The following is a 17,740-nucleotide window of genomic DNA, read 5'->3' on the forward strand; positions in this document are numbered from 1 at the left end:
GCCAGGCAGGGGCGGGGTCATCCCTGCACCTCGTTAGTGAGCAGGGTCACTTGGTGGGGTTGGGAGGTCCAGGTCTGGAGCCAGGGAGCTGCAGCATTCTCGGAGGCATGGGGTGGTTTCCCTCTGGACCCTCAGGCCTCTCCTTTATGCGAAAATTAATAAAGGGAACCCTCAGTAAACTGCATTCAGGAGGCCAGAAGGGGGAGCGCTCACACCCTACCGCGCAGCCTCAATTGCAGACCCAACGGGAAGGTTACTACTTACTGCCCATCAGGAGGAGGGAAGATTTTCTCTCACCCAGCAACAGCCCAGCCAATGAGACACCATCACAGTTCAGCCGATGAAAAGTCACCACGCTGCGAACTCTCAGTTTCCTCCAACGGACACTTTGTTTAGAACAGCCTCTCCCAACCCCCCCTTCTCCTCTATATAAGAGTTTCCTCTCCTTTGTTCTCTGCACTTGCTTGTGGTTTGCCCTAGATTGCTTGTCCTGAATTGTAGTTCTTTACTGTCCCCGAATAAACCCACGTTGCTGTTTTATTAAGGCCAGGGGAGATTATTTCGAAATGTTGAGCCAGTATCACTTAATTGGCTACATTGTTTTCTTTTTAATTTTTTTTGACATGAACCATTTTTAAAGTCTTTATTGAATTTGTTACAATATTACTTCTGTTTTATGTTTTGGTTTTTTGGCCCTGAGGCATGTGGGATCTTAGCTCCCTGACCAGGGATCGAACCTGCACCCCCTGCATTGGAAGGTGAAGTCTTAGCCACTGGACCGCCAGGGAAGTCCCAGGATACATCATTTTTACAAAAGTTTGACAGGCAACAAAATGCAGAATTTAAAATGTTCATACAAAACAGAATTAAGAGCAACACGACAACTCTAAATTGTGTGATGGTTCCAAACATGGACCTTATGCCTGGAGGTGGTCGACTGAACAAATCAAAGGACCACAGAGAGGCAGGTGAGACTTTCAGCTATGCCTGATTCTGTGCAGTTGAGCTTCCACTTTTTTTTTTTTTTTTCTGGCCGTGCCACGTGTCTCGTGGGATCTCATTTCCCTGACTAGGGATTGAACCTGGGCTCCCCGGCAGTGGAAACCCTGAATCCTAACCACTGGACCACCAGGGAATTCCCGAGTTTCCACTTTTCTGGTCATTTTTCATTGGTACTTACTCTGACCCAAGGGAACAAGGCTGTCCCCATGGAGGGAAATCTGGAGTCAAATATGCCTCCTGGAAGTACCCACTTAGGCAGCCATGAAGGTTTAGTAAAGTGGATCAATGGGAGGCTTCCGTTTTGTTATGAGGAGAAAATAGAACAGTAAATACAGAAGGAGCACACTCAAACTGAAAGAATTACCTGAGTACGTTGGGAAGAAACAGCACAGAAATAAACGCGAAGCAATAGCTGATGAGCTCCGCAAAACTTCAAAGAGCTGTTAAAAATAGTATCGTTATCTCAAAAGAACCGTTTGGAACCAATTATATTATGAAAAATACAGCCTGTAAGTTTGCAAATTCAGAGAGTGTAGATAAGAACCAGAGTCAGTTAATAGTTCAGATGAAATAAAGACTGTGAATCCTGAACCGTCTAACGCTTCCCAAAAGGCAAGTAAAAGATTAATTTGTCACGGGATCGTGATAAGGCTGTTTCCAAAAGGCCATAATCCAAAGAAGAGGTCTCCCCCTTTCACAAGGGTTTGGGAAATGTGGACAAGGGTGTTGTCTTCCCATGAAAGAGAGAGAGAAGCAGCAACAGTGAGAAAAGGGCGCACAGGCCTGGTCCAGACATCTTGGGAAAGCTGTCAGGTCAGATGTCACCTGCTTTAATTCCTGGAAATCTTTACTTTCAGGTCACCAGATGGTATGCAGCGGCAGTCAGGGGTTGGTGCTTTTTCAGATGTGACGCGTGACTCCAAGTGTCTGTTCCTTGGAGCTTGGTGGCACATGGACAGGTTAGCGATATCTGGGTGGGGCTTCTTCCTGAAGATGAAGCATTTGGCAGGAACGCTTCTGCAAGGTTCAGCCTGAAATGTATCGGTTGTGCCCTTTCCCTGAGAAGGGCAGAGGCCCAGGCCCCAGCCCGCTGACCTATTTGTAAGTCAAAAGAGCTGTTCGAAGAAAATGGTAAACTTCAACAATTCAGTCCACCTTCAGATTATGGAGCCAAGAAGAGATGAATGGTACAAAAAGGGAATTGGGGAAAGGCAATAGTTTTTTTGTGTGTTTTTTGGTTTCTTTGGCTGTGTCGAGTCTTAGTTGTGGCACGCGGGATCTTTGTTGAGGCATGCAGGATGTTTTTTGTTGCGGCGCGTGGGCACTTCGTCGGGGCGCGTGGGCTTCTCTCTAGCTGTGGCGTGCAGGTTTTCTCTCTCTAGTTGTGGCCCATGGGCTCTGCAGTTTGCGGCATGCGAGCTCTGTAGTTGTGGCACGGGGGCTTAGTTGTCCTGTGGCATGTGGGATCTTAGTTCCCCGACCAGGGCTCGAACCCACTTCCCCTGCATTGGCAGGCGGATTCCTTGCCACTGCCCACCAGGGAAGTCCCAAGGCAATAGATTTTGAAGCAAAAGAATATTTGATATGTCAGTAGAATTTCCGCACTGTCTCTTCAACACAAGAGAAGATGAAACGGCTTTCTGAGTTCACGTATTCTAAGACTTCCAAAGCTGATCCACAGGAGTCTGTAGGTGGCTTGTCTGAGAAACTAAATACTAAGACTGTCAAAGCGTCAGCGAGGGTGGGAACCGGCTGCCGGTCAGTCCCGATGACTCTGTACTAAGAGAGCATTGCACCCTCCGCTTAGGCTTGAAAGCCAGTTTCCTCAAGTGACTTCAGCAGTAAGTTGTTGACCCACTTCGTGGTGATACTTCCAAAGACACCCACTAACAAGCAGCGACTTTGGGTCTAACTGGAGTAGAAGTGAACCAGCCACACCTTGTCACAGAGGCAGTGGTGACTTCGGATCACACTGCACCTGGTGAAATCGCCCTGTCCCCTCCAGCCCGCCCTGAGGGCGCCCTGGGCACTTCTCTCCAGAGCCCTGGGAAGGAGCAGGCGCTGGGAACGGCTGCACCCTGTGTCTCTTCATCACCCCACGTCTCCCCCCATCCCCCATCCCCCCATCCCCCACTTGCACAGGGGATGTCCCGGCCAGCGCCCACGTTGGTGGTGGGGGACGTGCGTTTTACTTTAGGAGCATCTGCCCAGCTTTAATTTTTATATGGAATATACACTATTTTCATTAACAAGTAATAATTTTTCTTTAGAGAAAGCATTTTTAACTACAACCTTGACCTCCCCACTGGCTTCCAAATTCACACATCCCACTCTCCTGTCTCCAGACATCTCAGACCCGACAGAGCCCAAACCACGTCCCAGTGTGCCCCACACCATCAGCTCCCCTCAGCCCCGCACTGCTGTGCCCACCTGTGCTCAGGGCAAGCACTGGAGGCCAGCCTGGGTCCCCTTCCTTCCTCACTGGCACCTCCAACCCAATGCCAAGGCCTGTTACTGCAGCCTCCAAACACACCCCAAGAGCACCCTGACAGCACTCTTGCACCCCAGTAGCCCCCGATATCCTGACAGCATGCTGAACCACGACAGCACCCCTGCCTGCTCCACTGCTGAAACACTCTCTAAACCTTAGCAGCTGCCCTCCTGGAAGGCTGGCCCCGCACCGTGCAGGGACAGCAAGATGTCCACTGAGCTGACATCCCTGGCTGCGCCTGGCTGTGTGCAATCAGAGGAACTGAAGTTCCCACCAGGCTTCAAGGTACAGCCCAACCCCTTGCCTCTCGCCCTCACATCCAGCCACATGGGCCTCCTGAAGCTTATGCAAATAGGCCACGCTTAGTCCCACACAGCAGCTCAAGGTTGAAGCTTGAGGGTCTGCCTGACCCTCCCACGCAGGTCTCTCCTTGAGGGCGGGCGCGCGCACACACACACACACACACGTACACACAGGCCCTGGCCTCTCTCCATACGCTTTACCCATTTTGTTTTCCTGACCTCCTCCCAGGTCTGTTTACCTGTCTGCTCTATGAGGGCTAGGAGCTCTGACTCCTCCGTGGGACCCCCAACTCCTAGCACAGAACTGGCACCAAGTACGCGCTTACGATATTTTTGGAATTAACTCGCTATATCATCTTTGGATACACTATTCCGTGGTCGTTTTAAGTAGATGTAATGCCGTAAGCGAAGCCCCACCCCCACAAATAATACTAACTAATCATTATGTCCCTGAGAGCCTGAAAATGAGGCGGACGACCCAGGCCGGGCCCGCGGGGAGGAGCGCTAGCCGGCAGCCGCGTTCGCGCCGCCGCCTGGCCACCCAACGTCACAGAGCTGGGCCTGGGGAGCGCGCGGCCCGCTCCGCTCCCGGCCCCCTCCGCCCGCCAGGCCCCGCCCCGCCCCATCCGGCCCCGCCCCATCCGGCCCCGCCCCTCCGCCCGGTCCGGCGCCGCTCTGCCCCGCCGGCTCCCCGCGGCACGCCAGCCATGGTGAACCTGGGCCTGTCCCGGGTGGACGACGCCGTGGCCAGCAAGCACCCGGTGAGAAGGCTGGCCTGGGACGCGGGCCCCTGACCTCAGAAGCTGACCTGAGCGGGGCGGGGGCCTCGGTGGGAGTGCCTTTATCAGGGAAGAGACGGGGGACAGAGGTGGGGGACCCTGTTGCTGTGGAGATCGAGGCATCCTGGGTGGGCATGGGGGCAGGTGGGATGTGTCCAGGCCCCCAGGGCCTCACGATGAGCGGTCGCCTACCCCAGGGCCGGAGTGTGCCCAAAGGAGGGACGGGGAACTGAGCCTTCAACCCCCTCCCCCATCCCAGGGACTCGGGGAGTATGCCGCGTGCCAGTCGAACGCCTTCATGAAGGGCATTTTCACCTTTGTCACAGGTAGGCTGGGTCCAGGTGTCTGTCCTGGGGTGTGAAGAGACCTCACCCTCCTGTCTCACCCTGACTCCCCAGCAGGTGGCGCCAGGTCGCCAGCCCGCAGTGCTCGGAGCCTGGCAGGTGTCGAGCACTTAGGCCGAGAGCCCCGTGGTCCCCTGGCAAGCCCCGTGGACGGGCTGGCTGATGCGGACCATGGCTCTTGGCAGGCACCGCTGCGACCGTCGGCCTGCAGATGCTCGTTCAGAGGAAGTTTCCGTACCCCTTTCAGTGGAACGTGCTGGTGGCCGTGGGTGCGTACTCCAGGACTGGTGCCTGGCGCCCCTGAAATGCACCCCTGTTGCCGCTGGCTCTTCAGCAGAAGCGGATCCCACTAGGGGTGGGGGGCTGTGGTTCCGGGCATCCCTGCCTCCGGGGATGGGGCTCCAGTTCTCAGTGGGAGCCCTGCTGGACCCCACCGCTCCCAGGAAGAAACCTGCACCCTGCTCCCTTCCCCTGACAAGTGCAGAGGCCCCGCCCCCCTGCCCACTGGCCCCTGCCCGCCTCTCCCCAGTCGCAGGCTCAGTGGCCAGCTACTGGGTGACCCGAGTGGAGTCGCAGAAATGCAGCAACCTCTGGCTCTTCCTGGAGACAGGGCAGCTCCCCAAAGACATGGACACAGGTGAGGGTCCCGGGGGCAGCAGGACGCGGAACCGAGGCTCCATTCCCCGGGCGTAGGCGGGACAGGCCTGTCCCCTTGACACGCGCATGGGGGTGGGGGCGGGAGGGAGGGGGCCTGCGGCAGACAGAACTTCCAGGCCCTTGTGCAGGAGGAAGACCCAGGAGGGGCTGGGTGGCCCTGGGAGGGGCGAGTGCAGAGTGAGGAGGGTGGGCACCCCGAGAAGAGCGGCCGGATTGAGAGGCCCCGCACTGGACATCAAGCTGATTGATCTCAAGCCTGGCCTCCACTGCCTGCATCCCTCCTGTTACAGGCCTCAGTTTTTGCCCCGGTAAAATGGGCACAGGGACCGGGCACAGCTTTGGGGTGTGGTTCTAGCTGTCTCCCTTTGCTTCTTACAGATCGGCACAGCTAGGAGAGCTCCAGCCAGGGCACAGAGGACCTGGGGCCGGAGAGTTCTAGAACACAGCCCTCAGCACCTCTGCACCCCAGGCTGGCCTCCCCACACCCATGTCCCCTGCACACATGCATGGCCAACTCTGTCAGACCTGTGCAAACTGCTCCTGCCCAGCCTGGATGCCCAGGTCAGACCAGGAGGTGCTGCCCCTGGGTGGCTGGCCTCCTGCAGGGCAGTGAGAAACGTGGTGGACACAGAGCTGGAGAAGACCAGGCCTGTCTCATGCATATTTGGGGGCGGCAGCTCCGGGGTGGCGGTTGGGCCTTCTGCACTTCTTGCTGCTGATACGCCCTTTCTGACCCCTGCATCCCCCCGCCCACCCCAGTCAGAGCTGACAGCTGCCGCTGGGGGTTGTGGGACTAATAAACACCTTGTGCTGTTTCCCGTTTCCCGCCTGAGTTCTAAAGCAGTTGGGAAACAAGTCAGCGCAGTAAGAAGATGAGAGAAAGGTCACCTCGGTACCATACAGCTGATTGGAGGAGGTGCCAGGGCAGTTCCTAACACCGAACCGCAGGATTAGACACTCTGGGCAGCCCCCATGGGCCCTCCATGCGGGGGTGCTTCTGTACCGCCTGGCACAGAGCAGCGGGGCAGACGGTGTGCAGCTTCCAGGAGACAAGGGACGGGAAGTGGCCACGCCCACCTGCCTATCATTCCCAACCCACCTATCAGATTAAGCCACTTCTCCCCTGGGGAGGAGGAAGTGAGTGGTTCAGGAGGCCAGAGTCAGCTTACTGGAGCTCTGTCCACATGGAGGAGTGTTCCTGGGTGGGCAAGACTGCCCACCTCACCCACCCCCAACAGAGGGAGAGGCAGAGATTATATCACACCTGGGCAAATCCACCGTCCTTTATAGCAGGCTTCCTGGTAACACTGAAGGCACACAGGGCCGCGCTGCTCCAGCCCCAGCTCCGCCCCTGCGCCTGCTGACGTAGCCAGTCCCGCAAAAGAACGTCTACTGCACGTTCACTGTGCACCAGGGAATCTGTTCGTGGGAAGGCAAAACGACAGGAAGCCCGAGATAACCATGACATAAGCAAGCTAGAGTTTTCGTTTCCTTTCATGGAAAAGCTCAAGTGGGTGGTCTGGGGCTGTATGGAGTCAGGGACCCAGGCTTCTTTTAGCGTGTTCCGTGCTGTAACGGCCCTCATTCCAAATCCACCTCATGGTCCCAGGCAGCTGTGCTGGCTCCGGACATCAGGTCTTCATCCCTGTCAACAGGAAAGAGAAAGGGGGAGGAGGAGGGCAGTTCACTCACTTCTCTGAACACTGCATTGGCTAGAACTAAGTCACGTGGGACGCCTAGTGCAAAGGCACCTAGGAGGGCAGCTTGCTCTGGGCAGCCTCGTGCCCACTAAAATTCAGGGGTTCTCCATCTGAGGAAAGGAGAACCAGTATTGGGGCACAGGTTCTGCCTCACACCCTGGGAGAACACGGGCATCAAGGGAATAGACCCTGCCCACGGCAGGCCCTCCCAACCCCCTGAGGGAAAGACCTGGGCTCAGAGGGAGGGCAGAGGGGGAACTTTTAGTTTCAGAGGGAACTGGACTCACTTTTTAAAAAGAGAGTGACCAGAAAAGTAAAGGATCTGTTTGAGAGGTCACAGAGAAAGATGGGTGCTGTAACAGCGCATGGGTGAAGACTTGTTATGGCTGAACTGTGTCTCCCACAGACTCACAGTTTGCAGCCCTAGCCCCCAGGACCTCAGAATATGACTGCATTTGGAGACAGGACCTTTGAAGGGGTGATTAAGTTAAAATGGGGATGGGCCCTCATCCAGTCTGACTGGTGTGCTTACAAGAGAAGGTGATTAGGACACAGATGAGTACAGGGGAAAGACCCCACGAGGACACAGCCGTCTACAAGCCTGGGAGAGACGCCTCAGGAGAAACCAGCCCTGCCGACACCTTGGTCTCAGACTTCAAGCCTCCAGGATGTGAGACAATAAATTTCTGTTGTTTAAGCTGCCCGGTCTGTGGTGCTTTGTTAGCAAACTCATGCAGGTTGGAAGAAGTAACCCATCTGATGTGCACCCCTGGAATCCCAGGCTTGGGCCACATGGCTGTAAGGGAAGCTTGTGCTGGGGGTGCAGAGGGAGGGGACTGACTCCTCCTGGAGTAAGTGACAGCTAAAGCTGGACCCAGGACTTCCCCAGGGAAGTGGGGGTGGAGCAGGGAAGGTCAGGGAGAGATGGGGTAGTCAGGGCCGAGGCTGGGGGTCTCACGAGCCAGGTCACCAGGGTTGGAGTTTGAACTTGGGGTGGGGTAAGGGAATGGAGACCCTGTAGGCAGTGAGAGGTCAGAAGTTTTAGGAGGCTCAGTGGAGGACACTGGGGGTGTGGGGGGATGGGGAGGGTGCAGTGGCGCCACCGTGGGGTGCGGTGCCACTGCCAATCACCTCGGAGAGCAGCCACGAGACTCGTGTCCAGGAGAGCAACCCCGAGGCTGGCTGGGGGCAGAGGGTGGGGTCGTCGGGGTGGGCCAGGAATTCCCGGGTTCCCTGGGTGCTGAGAACCTCCGCCCCCGTCACAATGGGCCGAGATTCCAGGAGCAATCTGAACTGTGGTTCTGCGGGGCAGGCTCAGCACAGAGAGGGTGGGGGGTGCGGATGGGCCCTGGAGGGCGCCGTGGGCCGCCGTGAAGATCCGTAGTGAGGCGGAGGTGGAGGCAGATCCAGGAGCTGAAGGCTATCACTCGGCTCCAGGGTGTGGCTGCCGCTGGGGTGACCCAGGGCCTCCGGGGCTCCTGGGGGCAGGACTTACAATCTTAACACACGGACGGTCCAGGGCATATGGACTGGGGGCCACTCTACTGCTCACCCCCAAACAGAGCTGGGGGGAAGGGATCGGAGGGGTCTGCCATGCAGGGGGCAGGGGGAACAGAAGCTGGGGGCTTCAAGGAAATTTGTGAGCACGCTGGCCTCAAAGCCAGAGGGGACAGGAGGGGATCCACCCACTTCTGTGGCTAGAGGGTCTGGAAGAAATCACAGGCCTGCCCGTCCCTGACTTGCACCCCACCCTCCCCACCTCCCAGCACTGCTGTCCACTGAGAGCCGTCCAGATGAGCACTGCTGAGCAGTGAAGCTGGCCCCCATGCAGGCTGGGAGGAAGGAGCGCGGCCTTGGAGACAGCAAACTCACGCCCCCACCTCCGTCCTCCCCGGCGTGGAGCCTGCCCCACCCGGGAACCCCGGCCAGGCCCTTGGCCCTTGGCCTACATCCTGGCTGCCCTGTGCCTCCACACAGAGCAATGTCGGGCGCTGCAGATACAGGCGGTGAAGGAGACCACGTTCAAGAACAAGGCCACGCTGGCCGTCCTGCGCAGCAACATTTGCCGCGGGTCCCACGAGTGGGCTTTGGTCAAGAAGGTGGACAGCGAGACCCTCCCTGCTACCTGCTGGCTGGGGGTGGGGGGGCGGGGCACGTGCTGAAACAGCCCTTCCCCCAACACAGGTGGACAGCTGGCACCTCCTCTCCTTTCCCCACTCTAACCCCAACCATTCTGAAACTGGGTGGAGGGGGGCGGTTTCCCCACCACCCACCTCAGAGGGCAGGGCCAGGGGCCCGACAGAGGTCCCTTTCCTGGGCTACCCCCTGCAGCAGCCATATAGGGGAGCCAGGCACCCGCCTCTCTGGACCTCCATCACATCGGAGCAGGGATGGCCTGGATGGAGTCCTTCAGCGCTCTGCCCCTTGTGGCCCCAGGAGCTGGGGTCTTGCTGCTAGGCTAGCACAGGGCAGAGGAAACCCGGGGAGAATCCCTGGAGGGGCCGGCGGCCGGGTGGGGGTGCAACGCAGAGGGGCCAAGCCCCCAGCTCAGCCGCCGCGCCCCACAGTATGACCAGCGGACCATCTCCAAGGCCTGCGGAAAGGACGTGCCCATGAGCCTGGCGCACAGCCGCTGCACCACGGAGGTAAGGCAGCAGGGGGGACCCGTCAGCCCCGCCTAGCCAGTGCACCCCAACTAAACTACGATGTGGAGCCGGTGGGGAGCAGAGCGAGTTCCCAGCCCCAGCGTCCGTGCGGCGTTGCCGCGGGTCCCTCCCCGCCCGCCCAGATGCAGGCGCGCTCCGTGGCCCCTGAGCACCCACGCGCGGGCCATGCCCTCCCCGACCCAGGTGGCGCGGGAGAAGCTGCGCAAGTACGTCTTCGACCGCGTGAATATGCACAACGTGCTGATCGACCTGGGGCGGCGGCGCGAGCAGAAGCTGGAGAGCACGCAGCTGGAGCTGGCCAGCCTTAAGGACCAGCCCGAGGCCACCAAGGAGGAGCCGCGCATGCTGCAGGTGGCGGCGGGGAGCGGGGCGGGGCCTCCAGTGTGATGGGGGCGGGGCCACAGGAGGCGGGGCGGGGCTCTGTGGGAGGGCGGGGCTAGATGAATGAGGCCCCCTTGGAAGAAAGCCCAGCCCCGCCCCCGCCGGCCTCTGCACTCCCAGGTGGCCTGTCCCCACGCACTCTCAATGTGCCCTTCCTCCCCGCCCAGGTCATCCGTCAGCTGGAGAACAACATAGAAAAGACGATGGTCAAGATCACCACTAGCCAGAATATCCACCTGCTGTACGTGGACCTGCCGGACCACCTGAAACAAGTGAGCCCCTCAACCCACACCCGGAGGCCGAGACCGCATCCCGGTCCCAGGGAGCCCAGCTGGCCAGGAAGGGCGGGAATCTCGGCGGGGGCGTGCCCTCCGGGTTAGGCTGCCCCGCAGGCGCGCAGCTCTCCTCCAGGCCGGGTGACCCCGAGAAAGGCTGAGCCCAGCTTTGGGCACCAAGCTGAGCAGCGGGACCTTGTAGGTGGGAAACGTTCTTTCAAGAATTTATTTGCTATTCCAAAAAGGCATATCATGTGCTACATCAGAATTGTTTTTTGTTTTTTTATAAATTTAGTGATTTATTGACTTATTTATTTTTGGCTGCTTGGGTCTTCGTCGCTGCGTGCGGGCTTTCTCTAGTTGTGGCGAGCAGGGCTACTCTTCGTTGCGGTGTGCAGGCTTCTCATTGCAGTGGCTTCTCTTGTTGCGGAGCACAGGCTCTAGGTGCGCGGGCCTCAGTAGTTGTGGCTTGTGAGCTTCAGTAGTCGTGGCTCGCGGGCTCAGTAGTTGTGGCTCACAGGCTCCAGAGTGCAGGCTCAGTAGCTGTGGCGCATGGGCTTAGTTGCTCCGCGGCATGTGGGATCTTCCCAGACCAGGGCTCAAACCCGTGTCCCCTGCATGGGCAGGTGGATTCTTAACCACTGCGCCACCAGGGAAGTCCTGTTTGGGTTCTTATTTGATGGTTTAGTGTTGTTTTTACTTTGCCCCATCGTTTCTCATCCCCTGGCTTCTGAGGCCAAGAGATGGGTCCTGCACCCTCAGAAGTCCCCTAACATCATCCAGGGCAAGCTGCCTCCGAGCAGGTCAGTAACCTCCGCTTGCTGCCCACCTCTTCCAAGCCAGCCACCCTGCTCCCTGCCGAGAAGGCCAGGGGGAAGCCCCCAGGGGCCGTGAGCCTTGCTGTGAGGCAACCCCCTTCACTGGCGGCCCCCTTTGGCCCCCACACAGAAGAGCACAGGCACCCGCCACAGGCCAGGTGGTGGAAGATGGTGAGGACAAGGACAGTTGGAGAGGAGGGCTGGAGGCTGGGTGCCAGGGTGCAAAGAGGAGCAGCTTGGCAGGGGGGCGCCGAGAGAGAGAGGGAAGACCCCACCTTCATGCTGGGGCTGGTGGAGGGGAAGCCCTGGAGGGCAGTGTGGCCAGGAGGGTGACAGGTAGAAATGTGTTTGGAGGAGGGTGTGGGATGGGTGGGCATTGCAGCTCTTCGCAGCTGGGGTCATGCCCCCCAAATCCTGCCCACGGTGCCCAGAGCCCAGCAGCACGCAGCTTTGTCCTCCAGCCTGTCCCTCTTGCCTCAGGCCCCGGGTCCTGGAGACTCACCTTGTGGCCCTGCCCACGTGTCCTTCCCGGGCCCACTCCTCCTACCCACACCCCTTCCCACTCCGACTGCACCCTGGGGTCCAGCCCCTCCTTCACCTGTATGCGTCATGTCCTCCCAGTGGTACTTGCTTATCTTTTCAGAACATATGCACTAAAAAAAAACAACTCCTGTGGTCATCTGCATTTTTTTTTTTTTTGGCCGCATGGCACAGCATGCGGGTTCTTAGTTCCCTGGCTGGGGATCGAACCCGTGCCCCCTGCACCGAGTTTTAAACACTGGAACACCAGGGAAGTCTCCCTTGCATTAAAAAAAAAAAAAAAAAAAAGGGCTTCCCTGGTGGCGCAGTGGTTGAGAGTCCACCTGCCAATGCAGGGGACACGGGCTCGTGCCCCGGTCCAGGAAGATCCCACATGCCGCGGAGTTCCTGGGCCCGTGAGCCATGGCCGCTGAGCCTGCGCGTCCGGAGCCTGTGCTCCGCAACGGGAGAGGCCACAACAGTGAGAGGCCCGCGTACCGAAACAACAACAAAAAAAAAGTGAAGATTCTACGTTGTAGTTATCAACAACAAAATACTAAGAGCCAAGATATATTGGACATTTATGAACCTGACCCTGTGCTAAATATACATCATTATACCTTCTCAATCCATCCTGATAGCGACCTCCTGAAAGAGCCATTATTACCTTACCTTTACACATGGCAAAACCCAGGCTTTCCTAAGGCCCCACGCTAGCTGGTCAGGTTATAGCCTTGGCCTTGAGTCCTGAGTCTCTGACCCCACACCAGTGTTTTGAGACCCTCTTCTTCACTTCAGACAGCTGCCAGCCTCCCGGCGTTTCACAGTCACCTCTCACGTGGTGGGACATCCCATCACAACTTTTTTGGAAGTGTCTCTGGACTCTGGCCCTGGGCAGTGAGAGAATCCACCAGGAAGTTGCTGTCTTCCTTCCCCAAACATGTCCTTTCACCTGCTTTGGGCCCGGCTGGGGCCACAGCCCAGGTTATACTTGTCCCCTGGGCTTGCACAGGCTGGGGTGAGGGGTGGGGAGTAGACGTGCTCCACTTTGGGGGCCAGAAGAGAATGAGGGAGGGGCCAGGGGAGCCTGTGGTTGGCCCGCAGTCCCTGGACGGTCAGGCTCTGTGCCCCCCTGCCCTTGCCCTTCTGCTGCAGAAGCTGGCAGGATACCCCACAGAGCTGGACAAGCTGCAGAATCTCGTGGTTGGCTACTGGTCGGAACTGTCGGACATGACAGTCATGTCCCAAGATGCCATGATGATTACGGATGAGGTCAAGGTGAGAGCAGGTCCCAGGCTGGGGGCCCTCCCTGCAGGGCTATCTCTTGAACCTGTCTGGCCCAGGGTCCGTCGGGACACCCCCATGCCCACACCCCCCGTCATCACTGGAGGAGTCCAGTGGCTGCCCTGCCGGCCTGCTTGCCTTACCACCTGTGAGCCTGGGCAGAGGCAGACAGAGAAGGCAGAGAATTGACCTGGACGGGGCAGGTGCCACCCCTTCACCCACCGTGTGCCGAGGCCCCTGCCAGGCCAGCCTGCCCCCTCCTCATGAAGTGGGGCCACCCTGGGGTTCGGACCTTCTCAGGAAGGCAGTGAATGGCGGATTCTGGGGGGTGGAGGTTGGGCAACACAGTCTTGGGGTGTAACAGGGCTAAAAGGAGGCATGGGGGCTGGAGCCTGTGTGGGCAGCAGGTGGCGGGGCTGCAGTGGCGGCCCTCCTAACCTGGAGCGCTGGGAGGAGATGGGGGGAGACGGGATCAGATTCATGTCTCCAAACGGGTGTGCTCTGGCTGCAGAGACTGGAGGGGACCAGGGCCAAGACACTGGTCACTTGGGCCAGACCAGTGGTGGAGATGGGTGGCCGAACTCGGATGGAGCCGAGAAGCCTTTAAGAGGTCACCCCGATGAGGGGCGGGGCGAGTGAGACGTGCAGACAAGGGCAGAGCGTGGCATCCAGGACGCGTGAGCAGGCCCAGACAGACAGTGGACTTAGCCACCAAAGCAGGATGTGCCGGGAGACAGGAGGTCTGGGGGAAGATGATGAGTTTGTGTTTAGACATGTGGAATCCACTCTAGTGAGCTCTAAGGGGAGCTGGCAGAAGAGCGGAGGACCGGGGCTGGAGAGAGAAATCTGTGAGGCGCGTCCCAGGCGGTCCCTGAGCCTATGGCTGTAGCCGGAGCGACCCCAGCTGGAGGGGCGTAACGCGAGGGAAGGCTCAGAGGCCAGGCAGGAGGGGGGCGTCCCAGAGGAGGGCAGAACGCAAGGGTGAGGGTGATGGTCGCAGGCGGAGCGTCCCAAATCGGGAAGGCGGGGACTGACGCTGACGCTGGGTCAGCACCCCGGGTGGCCTTGGTGGGACAGACCCCCGCCCCCTTCCTGTGTCCCCAGATGAACATGAGGCAAAGGGGAGGCCGCCTTCATCAAGGAACGCCAGGCACGGGAGAACCGGCTGAACCAGCAGAGGAACGCCAGGCATGGGAGGACCGGCTCAACCAGCAGAAGCAGCTCATTGACAAGATCCACTCCAAGGAGACCAGCGAGAAATACCGCTGGGTGCGTCCGGGCCACGCCAGGCACAGCAGCCCCTTTGCCACAGAGGACACCTCTCACCTCCTCCCCCTCCGCGCTCAGGGCCGGCGGGACTTGCACTTCTCCTCCAGCCTGATGGGTCCCGAAACTGAAAGGTGAGCGCTCAGCTCCCGCCGCCCCAGCCAGGGTCCCGAGAGGTGGGTCACCGTGAGGTGGGGGTAGCCTGCGGGGGCCGGGGTGAGGGAGACCGACGAGCCCCGGCCCCTCCCTGGATAGACCTGCACCGGTGCACACCAACAGTCACAGTGCATGCTTCAAGGTGCTGCTGCCGGCTCTGGGCTCTTGGCCAGGGGTGGCTGAGCCCCCAGCTTCTCAGCTGTAAAATGCACCCCTGAGCCGCCTCTGAGAAGCCCCACTAAGCCCCACTGTGCCAGGCCGCTTTTGGTCCTCCTGTGGATGGAGCTGCCTTGGGGCATCCCTCGAGGGCTGGCCGAGCAGGGAGCCAGTTAAGGTGAAGGCGACTCTGACGGGTACCCAGCTCTTGGGTGGCCTCCCCGACGACGTATGGGGGCATCCGACGGCCTCGCGCAGAGCTCCCACAGCATTCCCGCATGCCGGCTGACATTCCCCTCTGCTGTACCCAGTGAGGAGGAGGGAGACCTCCAAGGCTGATATCGAATACCAGACGGACGTGACGGCTTTGGTGGAGAAAGTCTAGACTGCTGTGCGGTGCTCTCACCTCTGGGTACTGCTCCCTAGCACTCCTGGGGTGTGGGCAGAAGGACGGGTGGAGACCCTGCCCCAGCCCAAGGCCCAGCTGAGCTGGGCCAGGCTCTGCAGACAGCTTCTGCATGAATGGACACACAAAGCAGCAGCCCCACAGCTCAGAGTAGCGGGCACTCCAGGGACGCAGATGGCAAATCCGAGCCGTGCTCCAGGGGCTGCACAGAGCCCGCTGGAATTTGAGGATCTCAAACCCCGAGGAGGTGGCCTTCACCTCTTAACTCCTTCCCCTTCCCAAACCAACAGCATAAGGACAAGCAGCTGCCTCTCCGCCCTACCCCCTTTATTTTAATCCGCCCTGGATTTATTATCAGTAAGCCTTGAGCTCCTGTCCATGGTCCTGACGTAAGCTTGTCCACCCTTGGACGAGTGACTCAAAGCCACGCAGTCTCGTGGCGGTGGTCTCTCTGGCTCTTCCTTGGGGTCATTTGGCCCCTCTGCCTGTCACGAGGGTGACACACACAGAGGGCCTCACAGGTCCTCAACACCCAGCCACGGTCAATGTTACTGACCACCGGGAGCCAGAAGAACAAGCTCCCTCCTGGCTCACACCTGCTCCTCGCCCCACTGGCCCCGCCAGGACATCACCGGCTGCTTCCTGGCTCAGAGGAGCACGGAGGAGAACCTGGCGCTGCAGGTGGCGGGCGGTGAGGGGAGGAGGACGCAGCTGGGGGCCGCGACGAAGGAGCTGGCGACGGAGGGCGTGATGCCCAGCTCCATCAGGCACCCGGGAGCCCCTGACCTCCTCCTCACTGACAGCCCGTGGCTGGCACCAGGCTCGGAGCTGAGCGCACCCACTGCCGAGGGGCCCCAAGTGCCCGCGTGTGAGCTCCTGAGCCTGACTCAGCACAGCGCCAGCTCGGGACTCCGCGACCTTGCCCTCAGTCCGCTACCCACCTCCCTCATCCTCAACAGCTTGAAGTCTGTTGAGAAGAAAATGAAGGACATGCTGAAGGAGGAGGAAGCCCGGCTGCAGCTGGCCCACGCCAACATGGCCAAGAGCCAGAGCTGCTGCTGGCCATCCAAACTGGCATCGACAACCTCCGCATCCGCCTGATTGGCGTCCCCCTGCCCACGGCCCAGGTGCCAGGGAAGCGTGGAGGAGCCCCCAGTACAGAGGGTCCCCTGGAGGGGCCAGAGGGAGACGACTTGTTCCTCCCGGCCACTGAAAGAAGTGCTGCCCTCCGACACCCTGGATGTGTACAGCAAGCTGGCATACTGCAAGGGGAAGCTGCTGTACCTGGCTGACCGAGTGCAGATGCTACCCAGGACAGAGGAGGTAGCCCTGGCCCGGGGGGTGCCCACACGCCCCGTGTGCCCTCAGAGCTGACAGTCCCCATGCCCTGCAGGTCCACACGAAGGTGAGGGATGCCCTGGAGTCCTCGGCCCTGAAGGAGAAGCAGAACACCAGGATCAGCTTTGAGGAGATGGGGGAGGATGTCATAGGTACGGGCCGCCCAGCAGCTGGTGGTGGGCCTGAGCTGTGCAGAGGCAGAGGTTGGGGATGGTGCTTGCTGCATCTGACCAGGGCGGCCTGGAGGCACAGTGGGGGCTAAAGGGATGGAAAGGGTGTGTCAGTTGCACCCACAGGATTTTTAATTTATGGAGGTGACTTGGTGAAGTTAATGCCATTGAAAGAACTTACCACCTTTTGTGACACAGGGAGGCACCAGTGCCGGTAGGCAGGCAGGGGGGAAGGCCTTGGTCAGGGCGTTTATTGGAGTTTCTGTGGGAAGGGCAAGGCAGGGGGCACACCGCTTAAGATCTGCCCGTTCAAATAATTCCAGCAGGTTTGGGGCACAGGGGCTGTCCCCAGTTGCCTGGCACCTGGCCCTGGGTGATTCAGGCTTGGGGTGTGCGTTAGACAGAGGTGGTCGAGTGTGGGCTCTGGAAGGGCTGGGTGAGCCCTGGTCTGTCTCTCTCCCCGGCTGTGCGAGACCCCAAATGCCAGAGCACCAGGGACACAGAAAGGAAGAAATATACGTCGTTGGTACAACTGGCCCTGCGGTGAACGGACGCCAGGGGACAATCCAGGATCTGGGGACTCTCGCGGGGCAGACGGGCTGCGGGCGCGGCTGCCCTCCCCCGCTCCTTTGCAGAGACCTTCCAGTTCGCCGACGTGGACCACAGCTACATGCCCTCGCGGGCCGAGATCAAGAGGCAGGGCCAGCGGCTGATAGAGGGGAAGCTCAAGGTAGCCAAGAAGAAGTGACCGGAAGAGGAAGAACCCACCTCGCCAGCACACCCCGCCCCCATGCTGTCATTGGTTACACAAATAAACAATTTTCCAGGACTGCGGGGCACCTGAGGGGACGCAGATGTGGGGGACAGCGTTGGGAAGTCTTTGGCGAAGTGGGGTGCTCGGTGTGGATCTGGGCCCGAGGGTGCAGGGGTAAGAGTGAGTAGGGGGTCCGGGCGGGGATGCGGACGGGGGTCTGAGCTGAGCTGAAACCCTGGGGGCAGTTCGTAAGGCGGGACTGCGGAGTCCAAAGCC

The 17,740-nt window shown here is 59.4% G+C and overlaps 2 protein-coding genes across 2 annotated transcripts; both read left to right on the plus strand.

Moving 5' to 3' along the window:
* The first annotated feature begins 4,480 nt into the window (after positions 1-4,480).
* Positions 4,481-6,394, plus strand: TMEM141 (transmembrane protein 141). The gene is made up of 5 exons (XM_065879684.1): positions 4,481-4,556; positions 4,834-4,900; positions 5,104-5,187; positions 5,448-5,555; positions 5,954-6,394. The coding sequence occupies exons 1-5, from the start codon at positions 4,503-4,505 to the stop codon at positions 5,965-5,967; spliced, it is 327 nt and encodes a 108-aa protein (XP_065735756.1). The 5' UTR covers positions 4,481-4,502; the 3' UTR covers positions 5,968-6,394.
* Positions 6,395-8,651: 2,257 nt separating this feature from the next.
* On the plus strand, positions 8,652-17,458 carry CCDC183 (coiled-coil domain containing 183). The gene is given in 17 exon segments (XM_065878530.1): positions 8,652-8,713; positions 9,253-9,374; positions 9,843-9,920; positions 10,125-10,292; positions 10,490-10,594; positions 13,090-13,222; positions 14,334-14,401; positions 14,440-14,487; positions 14,566-14,618; positions 14,659-14,660; positions 15,108-15,208; positions 15,827-15,969; positions 16,162-16,250; positions 16,253-16,342; positions 16,419-16,525; positions 16,596-16,692; positions 17,346-17,458. Coding segments are annotated over 15 exon segments (1,350 nt in total). The 5' UTR covers positions 8,652-8,713; positions 9,253-9,374; positions 9,843-9,887.
* Positions 17,459-17,740: the final 282 nt, after the last annotated feature.

Source organism: Phocoena phocoena, chromosome 6, assembly GCF_963924675.1.
Source record: "Phocoena phocoena chromosome 6, mPhoPho1.1, whole genome shotgun sequence".
Lineage (NCBI taxonomy): Eukaryota > Metazoa > Chordata > Mammalia > Artiodactyla > Phocoenidae > Phocoena > Phocoena phocoena.

Coding starts and splice junctions, on each gene's coding strand:
- TMEM141 (XM_065879684.1), top strand. CDS start 4,503: ATGGTGAACCTGGGCCTGTCCCGGGTGGACGACGCCGTGGCCAGCAAG. Junction 4,557..4,833: donor CCGTGGCCAGCAAGCACCCG/GTGAGAAGGCTG, acceptor CCCCCATCCCAG/GGACTCGGGGAGTATGCCGC. Junction 5,188..5,447: donor GAACGTGCTGGTGGCCGTGG/GTGCGTACTCCA, acceptor GCCTCTCCCCAG/TCGCAGGCTCAGTGGCCAGC.